General features: G+C 39.3%; 1 protein-coding gene across 1 annotated transcript in view; it reads right to left on the reverse strand.

Moving 5' to 3' along the window:
• Window positions 1-352: 352 nt before the first annotated feature.
• The window catches only part of clvs2 (clavesin 2), a 35,048-nt gene continuing 11,222 nt past the window's right edge, over window positions 353-24,178 (reverse strand). Inside the window, exons 3-5 of the mRNA XM_007899294.2 lie at window positions 10,686-10,796; window positions 6,052-6,272; window positions 353-747 (exon numbers count right to left, since the gene is read on the reverse strand). Coding sequence (XP_007897485.2) covers window positions 663-747; window positions 6,052-6,272; window positions 10,686-10,796 — 417 coding nt within the window. The 3' untranslated portion in view covers window positions 353-662. The remainder of the gene's footprint in view (window positions 748-6,051; window positions 6,273-10,685; window positions 10,797-24,178) is intronic.

Raw genomic sequence — 24,178 nt, forward strand, 5'->3', positions numbered from 1 at the left:
TTTCTAGGTTAGTAGGTTAGGTTGATAACTAGGTTTCTTATGCAGGATGTGTGTGTTTTTATATGAATTGAGACTCATTCGCCTTCTGCAAATATTCCAATACATCACCGTGCCACTAAAAGTATCCAAATAAGCCTTTCTATCATACAAAACTGTGGGGAAATTAACATTATCACAGCACTGCATAAAACAACGAAACTGACAAAAGTTTGCATGATTAACCCTTTGCATGGGGAAAGGCTACTTTTCTCCCCAAACACTTAATTAAGGAAAGGGGCTGTTCATGACAAGAAAATATTAAACAGATACCATTACCCATTATGTACAGATTTCACTACATTTAAACACGCTGGCTCAGAAAATATTTCCACTATTATTTTACATTGGTTTCTCGCTAATCCTGTGGATGCGGAACATTTTCCAGCAATGATAAGAAAATGTATTTACAATAAAGTTGGCACTTCCACTTGCTGAGTAAAGACATCATTCACTGACGGTTACCATCCAAACAGGCAGGCAAGGATGGATTTGCAAATATTACAGCCTAGTTCTAGTTTGCAATGTTCATACAAAGTTACATGTCACCATCATAGCTTACATTAGAGCAGTAAGCACTCTGGCCTTCTCTTCTTTTTCATGATGAATGTGCCGTCTGGGAGCTGTCAATCCAGAGAAAGCAACGGCTGAGTATTCTCGTCATCTTTCTCTATGTGTTTCAACACTCCAGGTTCAACGACTGATTGGGACCTGCATTGAAAATCAAAGAAATAAAGGGGTAAAAATTCCACCTGGGTCTATACTTTTTCAATTTTCTTAGCATTTTAAACCATCCAGAATTAAACAAATTCTTCAATAGAATCTTACAAATACAAATACCAATTTTGAAACTGGTTTTCTGCAAGTTGTAAGATTGTACTAATAATCTTTTTTGATTATTATTATTGTAGCCCATTTATAACACATTGTAGAGCCTTATCACATCATTGAAATGTCTCAAAGCGCTTCCCAGGATTTACTATAAAGTGACTGCATGTGTAGGTGAACACAGCAGATTTGAGCACAGCAATGACCCATAAACCGACATGAAATGAATGATTAATTAATTAATCTAATCATTGTTGCCCTGGAAACTCCTTTTGCTTTCAAATAGTGCCATTGGATTTTGAATGACAGGACTTCGGTTTAACATCTCAGCACTGCATTGGAGTTTCAGCTTTCACTGTGTGAGCTCCAAGTTCCGACATGGGCCTTGAACCCACAACTGCCTGACTCAGAGGTGAGAATGCTAACAACTAAGCAAAGCTGATGACTGTTTATGTTTGTAAGAACAACAGGAAACCAACTTCAAAATTAGGACAGAATTTAACAATTTGCCAAATTCTGGATGCAATACAAAATTACATTTGTATAGAGCCTTTCACATCAGGAGGACATCACAAGGCCCTGGATGCTGTGCAATGCTAAGAAAACAGAGTAAATCTAGACTTCATACAGAATTTCTATCCCAATATTTTGAGTCAAGAAAGGATGAGGTGTGTACTTGATTGTGATTCTGCATTCCTTTGACTTCTGTTACTAATATCAATGCATTGCAAGCTTATGTTTTAAAACAATATGTACAATTTCTATCTACTAACACTTTTATGGGGAGAAATTCCCCCTGGGTTTAGAGTAACTCTAATAGCATAGCATTTCAAACTGTCCACACCTTGGTGAATTCTTAATACATCTTTAATTTTGAAGCCATTTATTTCTCATAATTTATTTTAATATCTACAGAAAATTTACTTCAAAATAGAGTCCGAGTTCCAGGTAGAACTTTTCCCCATCAATCTTTTTCATTCTTCTTGTACCATCAAAATACCAGTTGCCTTTTGTCCAAAAGTTAATATTTCAGGCTTAAATAACCATCATACATCATAATTTTAGAGCCTATTGCATAGTTTAAGAGTCAGACAAAGCACTGAGCAACATCAGTAAAAAGCCCTCTGAAACTGAACAGATGGAAACAAATTTCAAATGATCCTATGAATTATCAGAATCAGATTAAGAAAAAGGATAGTAAAAAGCCTGTACAAGGAAAACAGATGGTCAAGGAGTTTAATCTGTTCTGAATGAGAAAGCGGGATATTTTGAGAAGCAAATAAGAGCTGGACGGTACAGGAGCAGAACCAGAAATCTAAATCACAGAACGTATTAGGCAACTGATTTACCAACTGCTTCACTTTCTGAGGTTTAACATATGGAATAGAATCTCGCCTGTCAATATGAATGTACTGAAGCATTCAGAAGAAACACATGAATGGATTTGTGACTCAAAGGAGAATAAATGCTAAACATCCAAACAGGAGAGAGAACTGAAAAGAGTCAGAATAGTTCATGAATGTTGGCCTAAAAGTCGAGTTAAACGAACTGAACATAATTTTCTTATCCTGGCTGTTTTCTGTTAATAAGTCATCATACAATACAATACAAAATTACATTTGTATAGCGCCTTTCACATCGGATCATGCATCAGTAGTGGTGTGATTTTAATAATACTCATTAAAGGAAGGATAGTTATGCGATGAAAAAAGACACCATTTAATATAAAACTATTACCACTGATGATGATAATAATAATAATCCTGGTGGTTGATATAGCACCATTGACATTGGGAGGGTATCCCAAAGTGCTTCACAGAATTCACTGAAAAGTGTACTGGCTGATATATTTTCTAGGTGAACAAATAATTATCATATTCTTGGAATCTCTATTCTTACTCAATCCCAGTTAGCGACTGACTGAGTTAGATAGGTGGCTGCATATTTCTGCCCCCTCCCACCCTCTCCTTTCATAAAAATGGCTGCAGTGCCCTCATATATCTTTTCGTTCAGAGTCACATTAATATGTGAGAGTAACGAAAAGCCAGGTCATTCCCCTGTCTGCATTATTTACTTACAATGCATCTTTACATGTCTACATTGTTGCTAACATGAACAAATACAAAACTCAGTTCCTTTGTTACTGGAAGATACTGGAGAGCAGATGAAGCTTCATTCTATATCTAGCCATGCTTTACCTGGCTTGGGGTTGACATGTACAGTGGAGTTCATATCTCCAGAGCTCAGTTGGTAGCATCTGAGTCAGTAAATTGTTGCTTCAATCCCAACATCAGGACTTTGAGCTCATACTCTTGGCTGATCTCCAGTATGGTGGTGGGGAGTGCTGTATTGTTGGAGCTGCGTCATTTGGCTTAAATGTTAAATTAAGACCTTGTCTGCCTGTTAAAGATTCCATGACACTATTCAAAAAGAGAAAGAAATCTGTCCTAACAACATTCCTCCCAATAAAAAATGGTCATGCATTTAATGCCTGTTCATGGGACTTGCTGTGTGCCAATTGGCTACAGAATATGCCTATAGGTAAAGTCACTACACTTTACAGTATATTCTGTGAAGCGCTTTGAGTTTCTCGAAGAAGTAATAAGGCGCTATATCAAATGCAAGGATTATTATCAAACACAAAATAGTGTAGATCCTGGAAATCTGAAATTAACTGAATTCTGACAAAGGGTTGTGGACCCGAAACGTTGACTCACTTTCCTTTCTCCATAGATGCTGCCTGACCTGCTGAGTGTTCCCAGTGACTTCTGCTTTTGTTTATTATTATTACTTTACAGTACATCCTTTAGAGATATTTGTCAACATAATGAAGTGTTATATTAAATACAAGGCTTATTATTATAATATTTATTGCATACAGTAAAGCTTGGCAAGAACAAAAGTGAGCTACCTAAGTCATGGAGATAGTGCAGAGGAGAGCTATGAGGTTGATCATATCAAAATGATCAAATACTCTATGTTTTGTGTTTGGTGAAAGTCAGATACATTAAATGTTGTCAATGCCAGATACTTGTAATTGGGAGAAAAATCAGTTGTGAGGGCAAATTGGTATTATACAGTGGGACAGATTATGTTTATGAAAGAAGCACTGGTAGAATAGAACCCTGTTTCCCCTGTTAATGCTGTTAATGTTAATGCTGGTTCACTTATAAGGCGGGTGCCCTGTGGACCTGTGCTTGATGTGAGTGTGTGGACCGGCCAGCTTCCCACTTGCACAATGATGTCACTGGTCATATAAGCAGTAATATGGAAATGATCGTGGTCTATTGTAAGGCAGGAAGCTGAATTTTATAGTTCCCCCACCCAAAACTATTAATGAGGGTTCTACTGTAGTTGAGAGCTCCAAAAACTGTAATACATTAGTAATGGAATGGACAGGTGTTGATGATATAAATGCCACACACCTAGTCTCTGAGTTGGTTACGAGCAGCATACAACTATATATTTGCATGATTAATGAGTAATGTTTACAATAAATGCAATGTGGGAAGAAAATGTTCTAGTTTTAATGGATATTTTTCCCTCGCTCAGCATTGTTACAGGAAACCAGCAGCAAATTTGTATCCATCTTTGTCACATTTTGAAGGTACTAAGGGAGACAAGGCCAACAAGAAAAAAAAAGCTGGATATGAAATAATTACCGGTCTTTTAAAAGGCAGAATTAGCATTTTTATACTGCTTAATTAAGTTATAACATCTCAAAGTGCTTTTTAGTAATGATTGTCAAGTGTAGAGACTGTAAAAAACATCTGTGGAAGCTGATTCATACTGAAACATGTTACAAGTATCTGAAAACTAGAAACATTTTTGTAGTACTAATATTACTAACTTGTACTTCAACAGAAAATGCTGGATTGAATTATAAATAGAATATTTCATCTACTATTTTTGTTTTGATGTTAGGCACCTAACACAGGTGGAAACCCAACACAATGCAATTCAGACTGAGATTTCTCCATTATGCCATCTACACATGGAAAAATACCCGTGTCTGGAATGGAATTCACACTCTCTCAGGAGGGATGCATCTTGCGTACCTAAATTCCAAAAATATCTTAAGTGCAGGCTGCCGAGGGTCAAGGCTTGGGGATCCCAGAGTGTACGTGGGGTACTGCTGGAGTTTATCTGGCTAAAACCGCACAGCTTGCCATTGATAGCACTGTCTGGAAAGTTTCCCACTGATTGTTCACTTAGGACGACCCTAACCATCAGGGTTTTGGTTTGCAGGTTAACAGGGGGTTTAGTAGGAAGAATCCCTGTCTCCAATGATTGGTTTGCCTCTCCATGTCCTGCCAATGAGCTCGGCTGGCTGGTCTGTCATCAGCTGTGCCCAAGAGTATTGTGGGCCCATCTGAATGAGGAACCAGACGAGAGACATTCTGTAGCAAAGGCATGTCACCCTGGAGCCGCTCCAAGGAGCCAAAGAGATTTTGTATATCTTCTCTCCCAGGAGGATACCATTACCATTAAGGAATTAGCTAAATAGTGAACACAGCACACATCAGCTCCTTCATTACATTTACCAAATGAAACAGAATGAGTACTGCAGAGTTTTTTTTACTTCGCAAGCTTCCTATCACGCAGAATTGTGTAAAATTCTTAAATTTCAGTCTTAAGTTCTTTAAGTCAGTTCTTTTTAAGAGTTGTGGAAAATGATCTTTCAAATTAAGAGCAAACTTAAGAAATTTCCACAATGCTTAAACTTTAAAAACATACAGTACAGTCCTGTTATAACACAGTATTTAGATATCTATAAAATCCCAATCTGTGATATAACGGTATGACAGTGGGTTTTACTGTGCATAATGTGCATCTGATAAACTTATCTCCTATGCACCAGTTAAATGATAAAATGGCCAACTTCTGGTCATCAGTTCACCACCAATGTCACTTCTTGTTTTCTGTGAATGCACAAAGCAGGAAGTGATTTTGTTGGGGACCCAATAAACTTGAAGCTGGCCATTTCTTCAAGCAGAAAGCTAAAATAGCTAACTTCCAGATCCTTAAGTCCCTTCCAACATCACTTCCTGGTTTGCGCATGTGCAGCAATGAATGGAATCAATTGCATTCCAAGCGAAGTTGTGCTATAACATGGTTGCATTGTAGCCTTACCAACTGAGACTCAGTGGAATTCTGGGTCCATTACACAGAAAGACGAGTACACACCTTTTCATGGATTTGGGAGACAGGCTCTTTTTAACATCCTTGAAAGACATATTATAGGAATCGCTGACATATTCATTGTCGTCATCATAGTCATGTTCCAGCAGAGCTCTCGCCCAAGTTCCCATATCATAAGGCGGCAGCATCCCCCCGAATTCTGAAGGCAGGATCTCTGGGTGAATGAGCTGATGAAGGCTGTTTAGATTATTTCCATGCATAAATATCTAAAAAGATAGTGGAGCGATAAGCACAGAAATATTAGACTGCCAAAAAGAGTATGTAATTATAACTCAATGCATCATTTCACTAATAATAATCTCTGGCAGTATTAGAATCTGTCATTTTTTGTTTAAAACAAAGATTTGCTCACCAACGTGCGGGATGGAAGTGCCTGGTAAATTAAACAGTTTCCAATCTGTTACTCTGGATCATTCTCAAGGTGGTCCGAGGTCAACTGTACTCATTCATCTTCTCCCTCCAACTCAACTGTACTCACTCATCTTCTCCCTCCAACTCAACTGTACTCACTCATCTTCTCCCTCCAATTCATGTTCCCCATCCATTTTCCCTCACCATCTGTGGCTAGCTTTCAATCACATTGACCCTATTTTCTGGATTTCTCTCCCTGAATCCTAATGCCTTCTCTCCCTCCCTGCTTTCAAAAACTACCTAAAAAACAATTGTTTTGACTACCTTCAGCCACCGCCTGCCTACCCCGTATCTCCAAACTTGTTCAGCTCTCATTCCATCTCTGTTAAAGTTTTTAAGACATTCTCCTATGTGAAGGGCGCTATGTAAGTGCACATTGTTGCTGTTGTGTGGTGTGCCAAGGTTCACAGCAAAGGTTAACAATGCAACCAAAAACACAGATAGGACTCTGTAGAGTCATCAGAGAGGAGACTCCTGTTCCCAGTCTGGGCTGGATTACAAACTAGTTCATGCAGGGTTGTAAAAGGGCAATATCTAACCTGCTGCATTACCCGGGGGTCATTCCACACTTCATCATAAATTTACTACTCTTACTGTGTGTGCTTCTGGTAGGAAAATCCCATTATAAGCAACAAATTCCAGGTTCTATAAATTCTCTAACAAATGCAAAATAACAAGTTATTTTCTCCCACAGTATTTAGAACAGTCCATATTTAGGACTTAGCTGAATCTAAAGCACCTGATGGAGGGTGTATGACCATTCAAAAAGGATAGGATTTTGAGGGTTAATGTGACAATTAATATGCTATAGAAAATGTTTGCTCTAATTTATAATTTTTATAGACTGGCAAAACAACAGCGCAATAGGGCAAGGAGGGGGAAATATTCCTAAAATGCATACAGGACAACTTTCTTGATCAGTACATTTCCAGCCTAACAAGGAAGGAAGCAGTGCTAGCTCTAGTTCTGGGGAATGAAGTAGGGCAAGTGGAGCAGGTTTCAGTGGGAGAGCATCTGGGCAATAGTGATCATAACATCATTAGATTCAGAGTGCATATGGAAAGAGACAAGGAACCATCTAAGGTGAAGATATTCAACTGGAAGAGAGCAAATTTCAGTGAGTTAAAAAGGGACCTAGCCAAGGTGGACTGGAAAGAAAGATTGGCAGGTAAAACAACTAAAGAGCAGTGGGAAGTCTTCAAGGATGAGATAGCTCGGGGACAGAATAAATACATTCCCACAAAAGGGAAAAGTAGAGCTTCGAAACCTCCCTGGATGACGAAGGAAAATGTATCTAGAATGAAGCAGAAAAAGGAGACGTATGACAGGTGTCAAACCCAAGATACAGAAGACAACCATATAGAATATAGGAAGTGCAGAAGAGGTTTGAAAAAGGAAATAAGAGGGGCAAAAAGATTATTCGAAAAAACGTTAGCAGATAACATTAAAGGGAATTCTAAAATATTTTACAAGCATATCAAGAATAAAAGGCTAGTCAAAGGTAATGTGGGGCCAATTAAGGACCAAGGGGGAAATCTTATTGTGTAGGCAGAGGGCATGGCTGATGTGCTGAATGAGTACTTTGCATCTGTCTTCACAAAAGAAGTAGATGCACCAAATGCTGCAGTATCAGAGGAGAGGGTAGAGGAAATGGATAGGATATGTATAAACAGAGAGGAAGTACTGAAAAAGTTGACTACGCTGAAGGTAGATAAGTCGCCCGGTTCGGACGGGATGCAACCAAGATTACTATGGGAGGCACGGGTACAAATAACAGAGGCTTTGGCTACAATTGTTCAATCTTTGTTGAGTGGTGCCAGAGGACTGGAGAATGGCCAATGTGACTCCCCTGTACAAAAAGAGACAGAAGGATAAACCTAGGAACTACAGGCCAGTCAGCCTAACATCAGTAGTGGGGAAACTCCTGGAGACTATAATCCGGGACAGAATAAATCTTCACTTAGAAGAATATGGGTTAATGGAGAGTGGCAGTATGGATCCAGAACTGACTGGGAGACAGAAAGCAGAAAGTTGTGGTGAACGGCTGCTTTTCTGACTGGAGGGAAGTGTACAGTGGCGTCCCCCAGGGATCGGTATTAGGACCACTGCTCTTCTTAATATACATAAATGATCTGAAGTTGGGTATAGCAAGCATCATTTCCAAGTTTGCGGATGAGACAAAGTTAGGTGGGGTGGTAAACAATGAGAAGGATAGTAGCCAACTGCAGGAAGACATAGACAGAATGGTAAAATGGGCAGACACATGGCAGATGAGTTTCAATGTGGAGTAATGCGAGGTAATGCATTTTGGTAGAAAGAATGAGGGGAGGCAATATAGGCTGGTAATACAATCTTAAGGGTGGGTAAAAGAACAGAGAGACCTGGGGGTGCAGGTAAATGAATCCTTGAAGGTGGCAGGACAGGTAGATAAAGCTGTAAAAAGGCCATATGGGATACTAGGCTTTATAAATAGGGGCATAGAGTAGAAGAGTCAGGAGGTTATGATTAACCTATATAAAACACTGGTTAGGCCTCAGTTAGAATACTGCGCCCAGTTCTGGGCACCACACTAGAGGAAGGATGTTAATGCATTGGAAAGGGTGCAGAGGAGATTTACAAGAATGGTACCAGGAATGAGGGGCCTTGATTATGAGGAAAGGCTAGAGAGGCTGGGATTATTCTCATTGGAGCAGAGAAGGTTACGAGGAGACATAATAGAGGTCTTCAAAATCATGAGGGGATTTGATAGGTTAGAAAGGGAAAAACTGTTTCCACTGGTGGGTGTGTCGGTGACTCGAGGTCACAGATTCAAAATAGTTTCTAAAAGAAGCAGAGGGGAGGTGAGAAGAAATTTTTTCACGCAGAGAGTTGTTCGAATCTGGAACGCATTGCCTGAAAGGGTGGTCGAGGCCGATTCAATAACTACTTTTAAAAACGCGGTGGACGGGTATTTGAAGAGAATGGGTTTGCAGGGTTATGGGGAAAAGGCTAGGGAGTGGGATTGACATTAAATCCTCTATTCGAAGAGCCGGCAGAAACTCAATGGGCCGAATGGCCTCTTTTTGTGCTGTACGATTCTATGATTCTATGATAATAATAATTCTTGCATTTGATATAGTGCTTTTCACAAAATATACTGTAAATTAAATCGACTGTATTTTTGTGGCTGAAACGCAGCAACCAATTGGGCACAGCAGTGTCCCACGAACAGTTGTGGATTGTGGATTCGAATTCAAGATCCTCATCCTCACCTACAAGGCCATTCACGGCCTTGCTCCCTCCTACCACTCTGACCTACTATCCCCCTACTTACCTGCCCATACCCTCCGTTCCTCTGGCTCCGGTCTGCTCCACATCCCCCGCCCCAACCGCCCTTCAGCCTCTCAGCCCCTAAGCTCTGGAACTCTATCCCCCAGTGCCTTTGCCTTGCCTCCTCCCTTTCCTCCTTCAAGGCCGGTCTCAAGACCTTTCTCTTTGACCGTGCCTTCAGCTCCCCTTTCGACTCTCTACCCCCTCCTCGCTCCCTCCCTTCCCTCCCCTCACCCTGACCATTTCCCCCCTGCTCGGGTCCTGACCCAACTGTACAGCGCCTTGGGACATCCTCCCGACGTGAAAGGCGCTCTATAAATAGAATCTTGTTGTTGTTGTTGTTGTTGAACAAATTATTATTTTTTTCTTGAGGGATTATTATCAGGGGTGTGGAGTAAGGAAACTTGCCCAAGGTATCACCCTGCCGTGAATCGAACCCAGGTCACAGATTATCACCTGGCTATGAGCTTGATTTCCCCCCTTTCGTCTCCTCCAATATTCTCTGTTGCAAATGATTGAGCTTGAAGTTAAAACATGGAGTTGCAGACCGATGGAGTAGGTTGGCTGGTTAGCTTAACTCAACAAAATTAAATAAGAGTAAATCCAGGGACTCACTAATCAGCGCTGTCACAATCTGCAGACTAGCAAGCTCAGTGGAAACCATCAATGTTTGTTAGAATAAATAATTCCCAATATTTGACATTGCAATAAAAACAAAATAGACTGAACAAAATGTATTTCTGTAAATTCAGGTTATTTTGTTTCTGTGTTCAGAACTGTCTCAAACTACATCCCACAGAAAACCTAGGGAAACAGAACATTACTAAATGGCTCTCAGTGTCTAGAGCAGAGGATGTACAAGTGTTTGTCAAAAATGTTGGTAAACATATTTGTCTCACCCTTTTCCTGGTCTTCTCTTTAAGGAAGGGCCTAATGACAGTATAAAGAGCATGAATGTACCAGGGCTGATTCACAAAATGAATTCCTCCAAAACGTGAGGGAAAGCTGTCCTGCAAAGAAAGAAAATTAACATGTAGTAAGGAGTGAGTTTAACATTTAGAAATAAACATTGAACCCCAACAGATTTAAGAGTGCTTTTTGTCCTTTTCCCACAATTAAGTGAATCATGCAATGCCTTTATAACTGATTTGGTATGATAAGCATCTAAGAGCTCTTCACTAAACTACCCTTCACAACCTACTGATTGCTGTTTACAAGATGCCAGGACAGCAGAACAAGAAGTCACAGATTTTGAGTTGCAAAGGCCAATTTCAAGACAGATATTAGGAAGTATTTCTTTACACAGACGCCAATTAACAGCTGGAACAGTTATCAGGAAGGATAGTTGAGGTCAGGACACTGGACTCATTCAGAAACAGCTTGATGCTGTGATGAACGTTTGGTTGGTCAGCTATTCTAAAAGGATGAAATCAAATCATCCAAACTAATCTTGTGATCACCATGAGTTCGTCTAAAGACTGACAACTTTTCTCAATGTACCCTTATTTTGACATTATAAAGATTGTTCTACAGATATGAATTGTTTAGTTTTAGATTTATGATAAAAGTTTTAAAACATACTGACAACTCAATTATTCAGTAACATATTTTGTTCCTTTTTCTTGGCTTTTGAGACAAGCTTCTATATGTGGGTGATCCTACTGAAACGACAACATGACAACATACCAGGTGGTACTGGCGACCAGCAGGTTATAAATGTTTGCAGTTAGTGTTAATAATTACGTGTATTCCACTGCTGAAGGATGGACTAGGACTGTACAATCACTAAACTATCAATGAGAATGATCCTTAGTGTTAGAGGAATGAGCTTTGAGTAATGATTAGACAAGCTTGAGCTCTTCAGTCTTGAAAGGAGATATCTCAGACATGATCTTATAGAGGTATATTACATTTCAAATGGAATTGAGAAAGTAAGGGCAGAACAATTATTTTCAATGCATTGAGACAGCAGAATAAGTGGACACAAGTTTAGAGTTACAAAGAGCAATTTCAGGACAGACACCAGGAAGTATTTCTTTGGCAGAGGAAAATACAACTATATTAACACCTAGAGTTGCAAAGTGCAATTGCCCAGAAAGTAATTAATGACTAGAACAGGTTACCAGGAAAAGTAATTGAAGCCAGTACACTAAAATCTTTTTTTAACAAAGCTCAATGGTTTGGTGGGAAGGTGGCAGAGTGAGTATTCTGGACGGATAAAATCAGGGTTATCTTCATCTGAGCTTCTCTTGTGATCTTGTGGGGTTTGAATATCAGTGGATTCTATCTTATTTGTAAGAAGATAACCCAGAGTCCTCAACATAGCATGAAATGCATGAGAGCTTTGCCACCATCTTCCTCTGTGTCCACACAGGAAGGTAGCAGCAATGCTCTAACACATATACTGAGACATGCTGCTCACCAGGAGGTTCCTGATGTCTGCTCTCCATTTAGTGAGGGATCAAACCTGGGCTTGTCGGATGCCAAATGACCAACTAGTGACTATCCTCCTTGTGGGGAAGTAAGCAGGGTCTCCTTGGAGCTGAACTGGCTCCAACTGACATGTTTGGCAATGGGAATGTCAGAATCGAGTCAGCCCACTGTGGCGGTCCTTGTAGTTTGGTTTCTTAGCCAAGCGGGCTCCTAGTAACAGTCCTGTCGGCCTGGCTCATCGATAGGTCCTTGAGGGGCAGACCAGTCACCAGTCTTCTCACTCAGCACCTATTAACACTATAAGCTAAAATCCAAATGAGTAGGTTGGTCTAACTGGAAAAGCAGGGAGAAAGCTGCCAGACAATGCTTTCAATGGCAATAATACTCCCAATGCACACTCTGAGATCCCCATGTTTTAGCTCAGCCTGATACTCTCTGCTGTGTCCCCCCAGGGAGAGAGAGTGCTCATTACATTGCAATACACGGGAATTTCCATGTATGGGTGGGATATATGGAACTCACAGTTTGGCTTGGATACTCTTAAGCATACTCTTAAGTTATGAAAAATGAAGCTGAAATGAAAGCCAGACAGTCTGCATACAGGTACAGGCACTGACATCAGCGTGGAGTCTTTTTAAAGACTTTACCTGATACATCCTTCATTCAGTGGAACAGATGTCAAAATTCAGAAATGGTAGAGTAATAATGTCTCAATATTACAAAAAGCACCTTGGGACATAAAGGATTCAAAATTCTTCCTAGTCTAAACCTATAAGATCATTTTGTCTTAAAACTTAAGATCATGCAGAATTGTAGAACATTCTTAAATTCAGTCTTTATTTATAAGCCGGTTAAAAAGAACAGCTTCCAAACACAGACTGAAATTAAGATTTCTAAACAATTAAAATTTTTAAGACATAATGATCTTACTTAGGATTCATTAAGATGAAGTGGATTTTTGGGGGTCTAAAGGGAGCCTCTTGCAAAGACTACTGTGAACATCATACCGCTGACGCACGAATCCTTGGAGCAGCTGTACATGGGACACCATGGATGAGAAACACTTTACATCTGAGGCACATTTCTTCAGTATCTTCAATGCCGTTTTCTGAAGAACACATTTTCAACCCCACTGATAGCTTCAGAACTTGTGGAACCCAAAGGTGTGTTGCCTTAGCAACAACTACAAGATTGTAAGTTAGCTTTTACTTCAGATCTCACAGATGGTTGGGATTTACAATAACAGTGTTTTAACATCGACAGACATATTACTAATAGACATGGTTATCAGAAGAGCCTAAGAACACTGGTGAAAATTATTATATGTTAATAAATGCAGGAAAACTAACAAATAATTAATGATAATAATAATAATAATCCTTGCATTTGATGTAGCGCTTTTCAAGTCTTCTAGACCTCCCAAAGCGCTTCACAGAATAATAATAATAATAATAATCCTTGCATTTGATATAGCGCTTTTCACATCGGGAGGACGTCCTAAAGCGCTTCACAGAACACACTGTAGAGTGAATGATTGTATATTTGTGGGCGAATGCGGCAGCCAATTGCGCACAGCAATGTCCCACAAACAGTCATAGATTGAAAATGACCAATTTATTATTGTTTTTTGATGATCTATACGCATAATTTCTGACTTTTCTCCAATGTTACCCAGCTATTGGACTTGACAGCATTTTAAAAGCTAGGTCATGGGATTGCAGCCTGATAAACAGGCTGGTATCCCACAAACCAGCACTCAGATCAAAAGATCACGACATTGGTTTAGTTGAAGAAGGCCCTTCGACTCATCCAAACTCATCCTTCAAGAACACCCATCCAACCATCACAGCATCAAGCTGCTTTCAAATTAGTCCAATATCTTGGCCTCAATCCTCCTTCTTGGCAACCTGTTTCAAAAGTTATTTACCTCTGAAAATTTAACTACAACTACTTGCATTTATGTAGGCCCTTCTCATGTGATAGCATCTCGCATACTTTTGCATCGAGTCTCTGAATGAAGATGACCCATTGTTGACAACTTGAATGCAGACCACAAGCTGGCTTCTGGTCCAATCATTGTGCCAAAGTTGGGAGGTGCAGTGAAAACCACACTTGCAAATAGTCTTTAATCTTGCCTCAACTGTATTTCTCAGTGATGTGATAATTACCGCATCACACCTCATAAATTTCAGCCCAGGATTTCTGCACCTCGTGTGAAAGTAATCACTTGGAGCTAACATTATAGACCGATAAATGAGCAAATTAACAAACAAAAAAACTTGTTCAAAATTTGGTCTTATCAAGAATTCATTATTCCAGTGACACTAAATTATTAACATTTTGACATGTGAAGCTTTTGCATTGAAAGCCCGTAAAGCACAGTAATTTACAGCAAGAAAACCTAAGTAGATTTTATTAGCCATCTACAGACACCAGGGAAATTCTATCGCTGTAACCATATGTGCTGATGAAGTCAGTTGAGACATCCATTTTTACATTAATCCATTCAAAGGTATTTTATGAGAGCTTAACAACTGATTGATGTGCTGGAGAATGGGATAAAAGGATACAAGGTCATTGAGCTTGCATTGCAATTGAAATTTTTTTTAAGAATCCACAGCTCATGAATGGAGCAAAATCTCTACTTACTTCTATCAATAAATATTCTTGACTAGAAGGTGTATCAAATGGAACAACTGTGCTCTTGCCTTGCTGAATAAAAACATTTAATAATATTAATAATCCTTGCATTTGATGTAGCGCCTTATCGTGTCATTGAGACATCTCAAAATGCTTCACAATATATATTGTAAAGTGAATTGACTGTATATTTTGGGGGCAAAACATGGCAGCCAATTGCACACAACTATGTCTCACAATGCAAGGAAATTTCTATGTGCAATAATAATAATCCTTGCTTTTGATATAGTGCTTTTCACGTCTTCTCGACGTCTCAAAGCGCTTCACAGAATAGTCTGTAAGGTGAATTGACCGTATATTTGTGGGCGAAACGTGGCAGCCAATTGCACACATCAGTGTCCGACAAACAGTCGTGGAATGAAAATTTATTATTGTTTTGTTTTGGAGGGATTATTATTAGGCAGTATCATTCTTGTAAATTCCTGAACTGCATCAACTAAAAATCTGACAACACAAAGATATATGGAGAATTATTCATGGTCAACCAAATTGTTTTGGGGTTTTTTTCCCCTGAAAATAACTTGTTCCCAGACTATTAATAATTCTGTGGAAACTCTGGTGGGCCTTTTCACCACAGAGAGATAAGATTAGCAACTTAGCTGGGTATCAGAAACTCACCATATGAGAAAATTAGTCTAAAATCTAAATCTTATGACTTCACAGCAGTGTGTAGAGCATCGAATATACCAAAGCACCTTGAGGCTAATCATGGTCAATTTGATACAATGCAATGCAATACATATGTTGAACTCTTGTCCACTGTGGATACTCTTACTCTCATCGTGATGCGTTTCTGCACAGTCAAATACCTAACTGCTGGCTGGCTGGCCGGTTGAGAGACAGAGATAGAAAGACACAAAATTGGACCCGCCGACGGTAGGGCGGGTCGAGCGGGAGACCTGGAGCAGGCTGGAGCCTGCTAAGCAGAGGAAGCGGACAAGTTGATAGGGGGTCAGCAGGTCAGAGATGTAGGAGAGGGCAAGGCCACGGAGGGCCTTGAAAGTGAGGACAAGGATTTTGAATTCTATCCACTGAGGGAATGGGGAGTCAGTGGAACCGGGCGAGGGTGGGGTTGATGGCATCACCGAGACTGGTGTGGGAGAGGACACGAGCTGCAGAGTTCTGGATGATCTGCAACTTGGGAGGGAAGAATTGGGAAGGCCAACAAGGAGAGAGGTTCCGTAGTCGAGCCTTGAGGTGACGAATGCGTGTATAATGATTTCGACCGCCAGAGGGCTGAGGCAGTGGCAGAGTCAGGCAATGTTGCGGAGGTGGGGGAAGGCAGAGCGGGTCATGGCACGGACATGGAGAAAAAAGGACAGCTGAGGGTCGAACAAGATGCCAGGTTTCTAACTGGCTTGGTGAGGTGGAGTGTGCAACCGTGGATGCTGATGCTACCAGTGCCTGGGGTGCTGAGGCACTGGTGCAAGGCAATTAGGAAGCCTTCAGTCTTGCTGATATTCAGCTGTAGAAAATTGGCTCTCATCCAGGACTTGATGTCAGACAGACAGTCTGTTAGGACGTCAGTTGTCCTTGAATCGAGTGTGGAGGCAAACAAATAAGAGTTGGGTGTCATCCGAGTACATGTGGAAGTTGACCCTATATCTGCGGATGATGTCACCAAGGGGGAGCATTTAGAGATTGAAGAGGAGGGGACTGATGATAGAGCCCTGAGGAACACCACACAAAACTGTGTGGGGGCTGGAAGAGAAACCATTGCCCGAGACAAATTGGAGTCGGTGTGAGAGATAAGACCTGAGCCATTCAAGGACAGAACCTTGAAAGTTGAGGTGAGAGGAGAGGCAGTAGAGGAGGATAGTTGTCGATGGTATCGAATTTGATCTCTTGAACCAAAATTGTTCCAGTCCCAAATAAAGAGACTGAGTGTATGAATCTACCTAAGAACAAATCCATACTGCATGACGTAAATGCCTTTCACAGTAAGGGAAGAACAGGACTTTCTGTTAATTGAATAAACTGGGTAAAAAGACAAATAATAATAATAATAATCCTTGCATTTGATATAGCGCTTTTCACGTCGGGAGGACGTCCCAAAGCGCTTCACAGAACACACTGTAAAGTGAATTGACTGTATATTTGTGGGCGAACGCGGCAGCCAATTGCGCCCAGCAATGTCCCACAAACAGTCGTAGATTGAAAATGACCAATTTTATTATTGTTTTTGGTTTTGGAGGGATTATTATTAGGCGTGTGGAGTAAGGAAACTTGCCCAAGGTTTCGCCCTGCCTGGAATTGAACTTAGGTCTCTCACTTGCAAAGCGAGTGCTTTAACAGTGCTAAAAGCTTAACAGTAACCTTGAAATTAAACTTGTTTTATTTCTGAAAATGAAGTGCAACAACAACGTGACAGCAAATTACAGTTCCATTTATTACAAACTGAATGGAAAGCAAAAAATTAATACACTGCATTATTTTCTTCATACTTGAAGAGATAACCTGAATTCTCTCAAATATGGCCTTTTTGGAAGTCTGATAAAAGTCTGTTGTAACAATTAACTCAGAGGCGATATTAATGAAGGAGAGGACCAATAACTGGTGGTAGGGATTTTTCCCATTTGCCCTAATTGGACTCAGATGACCATATTATCGCAGGCTATGGCAGGACTGAGGAAGATGAGAAATTTTGAGATCCTTGGAAAGAATGAGTTCTATAATGAATCCACATAATAATAATAATAGTAATAATTCTTACACTTGGTATAGCACTTTTCATGTAAGAACATTCCAAAGCGCATCACATGATATACCGTAAAGTGAAGTGTTTGGTGTGATGCATTTTGATTTAACACAATAAGGATTCAGGGAAGAAGAACATATGAGTTACCTACCTATCTTAAATACCTAGGTACAGGTATTCCCCTAAATCTATTTCTACCTATTAAGGTACATGTCTGTGGCTATCAACGTGCTGTCTTCTAGTTATGAAGTTAGCACAACAGTGATATGATGCATGCTTCAAGATTGAATGATCTGATTCAACATAATTTATGGCTTTCAACATAATTTAGTGTTTAGCAAACACAGAAAACTGGTTTGTCAAACACGTTTCATGAACATTGTGCCTGTCAACTACAATATTCTTACACATTATTCCTGCCGTCTTGAATGTGCAACCAAATACACATGTTTCATGTTATTACAATTCAATACTTTAGCATCTGTCTAAAATTTTAGTATTTTAGACAGCGCTTTGGGACGTTCTCCCAACACGAAAGGTGCTATACAAATGTAATTTTGTAATTTTTATATTGTATTAGAAAAACATAATGTGTGGTATACTTAAGTTGTTAGTTAATATTGATTGAGGTGTCAACTTTCAGTTTGTAGTACTCTTGCCTCTCCCTTAGAATGTTTTGGGTTCAAGCCTCATGTTCCATGGACATAGAACCCATATAGTTCAGTCTGACAGTCCAAAATAGTACTGTGGGTGTGCAGCATTTTGGGGGGTTCTGTTTTTGCAGATGTGATGTTAAACTGAAATTCTTTCTGTCCGTTCAGATGGATGTTAAAAATCCCAACTGCTCCATTTGAAAAGTAAAGAAAGTTTCTCCCAATATCCTGGCAGCAATCCTCCAGATAAGATTAATCATTCATTTCATGGCTGTTTACAGCACATTGATGTGTGCCAATTAGCTGTCATATTCGCCTACAAAAATACAGTCACACTAATTCACAGTAGAAACTGGTCATACCATTATTTGTGGAGCACCTACAATACTCTGATTTGCGGGCTGCAGTAGACTGCCGTTAATGAGATACCAGGTTAACTAAAGAAAAAAATAGATAAGGAGGTATCCTAACTGGCAGCCCAATGTCACAGCCAGTTTCTGGGCACAGCTATTATGAAGAATTTTAAGAATTGCAGTTAGTTAGGGTGAGACTAAAATAAGAGTTAGGTTGTCTCACACCTGTGCACTAATCCATAATTAGCATTTCATTCAGCTACGTTTTCCAACAGAAGTATTAACACAGGGGAGAAATTCCACTTGAGTCTAGATTTACTCTGTTCATGAAGCATTTTGGGTTAAGGATTAACTTCTTAGATACAACCTTACTTTTGAATTGATGTTCTTTAACTTGATTTCAGAAGGTACCAATTGTGAATATTCAACACAACTCAGTGAAAAAGAAGGGGAAGTGGAAGGAAGCCTGAGAATAATGTGGGAAAACAATGGAGGCAGATAACAACAACAACAAAATTACATTTGTATAGCGCCTTTCACGTCGGGAGGACGTCCTAAGATTTAAAAATGTTAAATCGATCTTCAGACTTGAGACATGAAGGGTGTCTCGGAAAAAAGACACTGATTTACAGTTCACTATTAATGGCCCATCAGCTGTCTTGTGATGTAATCATTTCTAAGATTTGCCTTTTGTTTTCTTGTCTTCTCTTGCCTCTATCCTATACACAGGCTCTCCCACAATCACTTCAGTTGTGACGAAATGTTAATTTTTTTTTCTTTCAGGTGCTGCACTATGAGTAGTTCTATTTTATTTCAGATTTTTAACATTTAACCTTCATTCTTTTTTTTACAGCAAATGTGTTGAGATAGCTCGCAGTGGGAGCTTTGTTATAAAGTAGTAGTTAAGCTCATTAAAATCTCAAAATGTCTTATAATAATATATTAATAATAATAATTGTATGTGATATAGACCCTTCACATAGAGAGAATGTCTCAAAGCATTCGCAGATGTAGTGTAAAGTTACTGCGAATTTTGTAGGTGAACACAGCAGCCAATCTGCACACAGCAATATCCCACAAACAGCTATGAATTAGGTAACCAATTTAATATAGGGGATTGTTGGCCAGGAAATCGGAAGAAACTCTCTTCTCTTTTCAAATCCTGTCATGGGATATTTAACATCCTGAACAGGCCGAAGGCACCTTGGTTTAACGTTTCATCCAAAGGATAGCACCTCTGACAAAGCAGGGCATCCCCTGCACTTGAGTTCAAAGTCCTGACGTGGAACTTGAACCCACAACATGCTAACTCAGATTCAGGAGTATTAACTACTGAGTCAAGCTGACACCCAACAAGGCCCTTTAACCCGTTTCTCTGTGCATGCAAGCAGTCGCGCTCCACAATCTAGGAAGTGATGTCAGAGGTGACCTGATGACCCAAATGTCAACCTTCATTTTACACATTAGAAGCTAAAATGGCTGACTTCCAGATCATTAGATCTCTATCAACATTATTCCTGTCAACCTAATGTCCTAAAGTCAGCTATTTGTATGACAAGTGCTAGCCAACATTTGGGAAGTAATTCGGCTACCTGCATTCATGTGCAGTAAATGGCATCCATGCCCCATTTGCATTATAAATAAATCACCAGTATGTTACAGTGCACGTAATAATGGGCTGCACTGTTATATACCAATTGGCTGAATGCATGAATCGCATATACATGTATAAAATGTACACTATGCATATACATTGCAAATATTATTTGGTTAAATTTAACACTAAATTGCCTAATTCAGTGTTGTATCTTTCCATAGTCACCCAATGGTTTTGCGCGGTGCCACAAATGTGACGGATCACACTGCTTTAAAGGATTAATGAGAATTAGTAATGAACTGTGTGCATTTGCACAATCATCAAATAGATTGTAATATGCTGACACCTCTGTGCAAGATGTGGCCAGAATTCAGGTGTCAACCTCACACTCCTAACAGTTAATGAGGTACAAGGCTGAAGTTAACGATTTTACACATTCCACATTTTATATCTTTAAGAAATACACTGGTTTCAAATACGGTATCTTAATAGTATTTGGGGGTGGATATTTTACTCTTCTCTGTGAACTAATAGAGCTTATTTGCTCTGGGTCCTTTTTTATTTGGTTATGTATTGAATGAACCTGTGAGTTGTGGGTGTAATAGCATTCCAAATGGGTCTGAGGACAGTCTTGTTGGGCAGCATTACCCTGTTCATGTTCTATTTCTATTCACTAATAACATTGGAAGATCAATGCCCTTTTGTGCATTTACTGGCTGAAATTCTAATCACAATGCTAATGCATCAGAAACCATTGCAGTATTTGCTAATGAGAAACATAACCTATTATTGTAAAGGCCATTTGTACTCTAAGCTTTAATACATTTGAAATGTATTCCTGAACAACCAGGAATCCGGAAATACAAACTAGAAGATATTTCCTGAGTGTCAATTTTTCTCATGGTGATTAGAAACACAGACCTGGTTAGTTTAAGTGTTTATCTCTACTTTGCACACATAAATAAAAATTATTAAGCTCAAGACAGATGTTATTCAATAAATACCACATGGCCTCCGCAAAGGTAGCTTCTCAGTGAAACACCTATTTTAAAATTCAATTTTGGGTCTAAAATAATGCACCAAAATGAAACGATATCAATTCAGATTCCTATGGTTATTTTTAACTGAGATCTGGCAAGATTTTATGGGAGATCAATGCTATTTTGGCAAATTTATCGGGTGAGGGTGTGAGATCTGTTAGAATGCTGGCAGGTCAAAGGGAAGAATAGGTTGAGTAGGAGCAGAGTCCAGGAAGACCACCATGGACAGTTATGGATCTTGACGTAGACTATAATCTTAGGAACACATCTCCAATATTCTTTTTAACACAAGGAACAAGTTAAGAGACATTGCAAATTTTACACCATTTATTCTAATCCCAATTATCTATTCTTTATTACACCCTTTAATGTTGTTTCTTTTCAAATACTTTTCAAATTTAATTTAAGTCATCTTGTGTTCTTAGCATCAAAAGCCATTTCCGACAGAGCATTCCATGGTCTAATCATCTGAGACAAGAGAGGAACTCAGATTCTTGCCTTCCCTCAATAGGTTTAATAAATATTCTATACTATATTCTTATATAAAAAATAATTTGCTCACTCAATCCACGACTGTTTGTGGGACATTGCTGTGCGCAATTGGCTGTCGCGTTCGGCTACAAATATACAGTCAATTCACTTTACAGTATATTCTGTGAAGCGCTTTGGGACGTCCTCCTGACGTGAAAAGCGCTATATCAAATGCAAGGATTATTATTATTATTATTTTTCAGATATAAATTCTAAACATCCAATATCTCAGTGGAAGATCAAATGCTAATCCTCACCCTCTGACATTTTGAGAACATTGACATCTTTATCTTTCTTTTTCTCCACCACTTTAAAATAAATCTCTGTAATTTTAATCTAAAACTGTAAAAACAACAACAACATGCACTTACATAGCACCCTCCAAGCAGGGTAGCGTCTCAGAGCGCTTGGGAAAGGGAACCCGAGAAACAAGTTATGTGAAAGCTCTTTATTTGGGGAGAGAGTAGTAAGTGTGATTTGACCTGAATAATGCTGGATTAATGCTAGGCTACCTTAGACATCAGGCTCGGAAAAAAATTAAATCTGCGGAATTAAAATGTCAGCCTTCTATTCCAAAATTAAAGGGCAGATCTCACGCAACCTCTAGGCTCTTCTCTTGTGTCTTTAATTTACTCAGCTTTCTTTTCCATTTGTACAATTTTGATGATGTATTTGAATGCGGTGCTGAAGGCACTAGCATTCCCAAAGAATGCACAAAATTAGATGAAATACGTAAATGGAATAAGACTCTTTCATAGAAGCATTCGTTGAGCTTCACTTTTAAAACACTCCGGTATTCATACAATTTCTAGCAGCTCATAATTTTCCTTCGCTCTTGTCCTCCTTTGACTTTTTTCCCTTTTTTATGATCACTATTCTTTTCTTTCTGGGGGATTACCACATCAAACTTGCTTTCTGCTCACCCAACAAAGCTTTATCTTTTGACTCTATTGTTGGTTCTGGTTCCTGTTCCATATCATTATTGCCTCTTTACGTAACTCGGTGCAATGATACCTCATTATGATTAAAGGTGAAACGTCTGATGTGAAAAATAACTCCTTTCTCTGGTCAATTCTTTATGTTTTAATGTTTTTTGTTTTCCGGTTTGTCGTCAATCAGTCTGCTTCCTGATGGTGTTTCCTTTCGCTGGTATTTCTTTTGGGAGAATCACTATTGTTTCTCGTTATAATCCAATTGATCATTTTCTTGCTTGCTGTTTCTCTGGTTCTTTCTTTTTGTGAGTTCCGTTTTACTTTCTGATAATTCCTGGGTCCTTTATTTTTTCTCCTACCTTTTAACAACTTCTGTTTATTTTATTCCCCTGCTCTCCTCCACCCTTTCTTTCTATACTTCCCTGATTCTTTTTCTGCTCTTACTGCTGCTGAACATCAACAATGAATCCATGGGAGCACCTGCAAAGAACAGTGTAGCCAGGCGATCACAGACATAGGCGTCTGTGTCCAATAACTGATACTGACAACGTGAAGCCTCATCAATAACCATAAAGCCTTGACCTTAACAATAGTTCCAAATCTGAAGCATTCAAGTGTTTAAACAGAAGCCTGAAGATGACATACAGCAGAACTATGAAGTCAATGCATAATAAATACAAAGCTGAATAATGACTGTACAGTCACATAAAATTTGTTCTGTAATTACTTCAACCATTAACCACTCAGAGTACAAATTCACATTACTCTGGAAATACAGACGGCCTATAGACACTCTGAATGTGAAATCAGTGCATCCATTATACTTGCTACAATGTGCTCACTTTTGTACAATGAGCAGACACCAAATACAATTGATGGAAAGCCACATTGACCTCAGCACTTGTTCCGTGGATCTCACATCAGCAGGTGCGAAAAGCCCATTTTATCCCGCCTCTACCTCGAAGCGAAATTTCACCTCTCAGACGCTCACCAACAAACTGCTCACAGGCATGTATGATATGCTGCTGTGCAGCAAAGGTTACAATGCTGAATTTCCATCATGCAGAGCAGCAATAGCGGCTAACAGGCACTCCAGCTATTAAAACATGCTGTCCGTTTGTCAATAGACAAACAGCTGTGGAGAAGGTAGCAATGAGAGCGTGTACCAAGAGGGAACTGGCAATGTATTGGTATAAGAAACAACTGATTGCTCAAAGCTCGAGAATCTCATATTGAGAAAAGGAATGGGTCTAAAGGTCAAGCAACTGACTTAAAGTGAGAATGTGGCATTTTATCTGTTCACTTCAGGAACAAATAGAACATCCCCAGTCCACACAAATGCATTTCAATGATACATTAGATTCTCTGCTTGAGAATCTTACAAATCAGTTAACAGAAAATAACAAATACAGAAAATGACACAGCTACAGAAAGAGACATACATACATAGGCAGA

The sequence above is a fragment of the Callorhinchus milii genome, unplaced genomic scaffold, assembly GCF_018977255.1.
Source record: "Callorhinchus milii isolate IMCB2004 unplaced genomic scaffold, IMCB_Cmil_1.0 Scaffold3, whole genome shotgun sequence".
NCBI classification, from domain to species: domain Eukaryota; kingdom Metazoa; phylum Chordata; class Chondrichthyes; order Chimaeriformes; family Callorhinchidae; genus Callorhinchus; species Callorhinchus milii.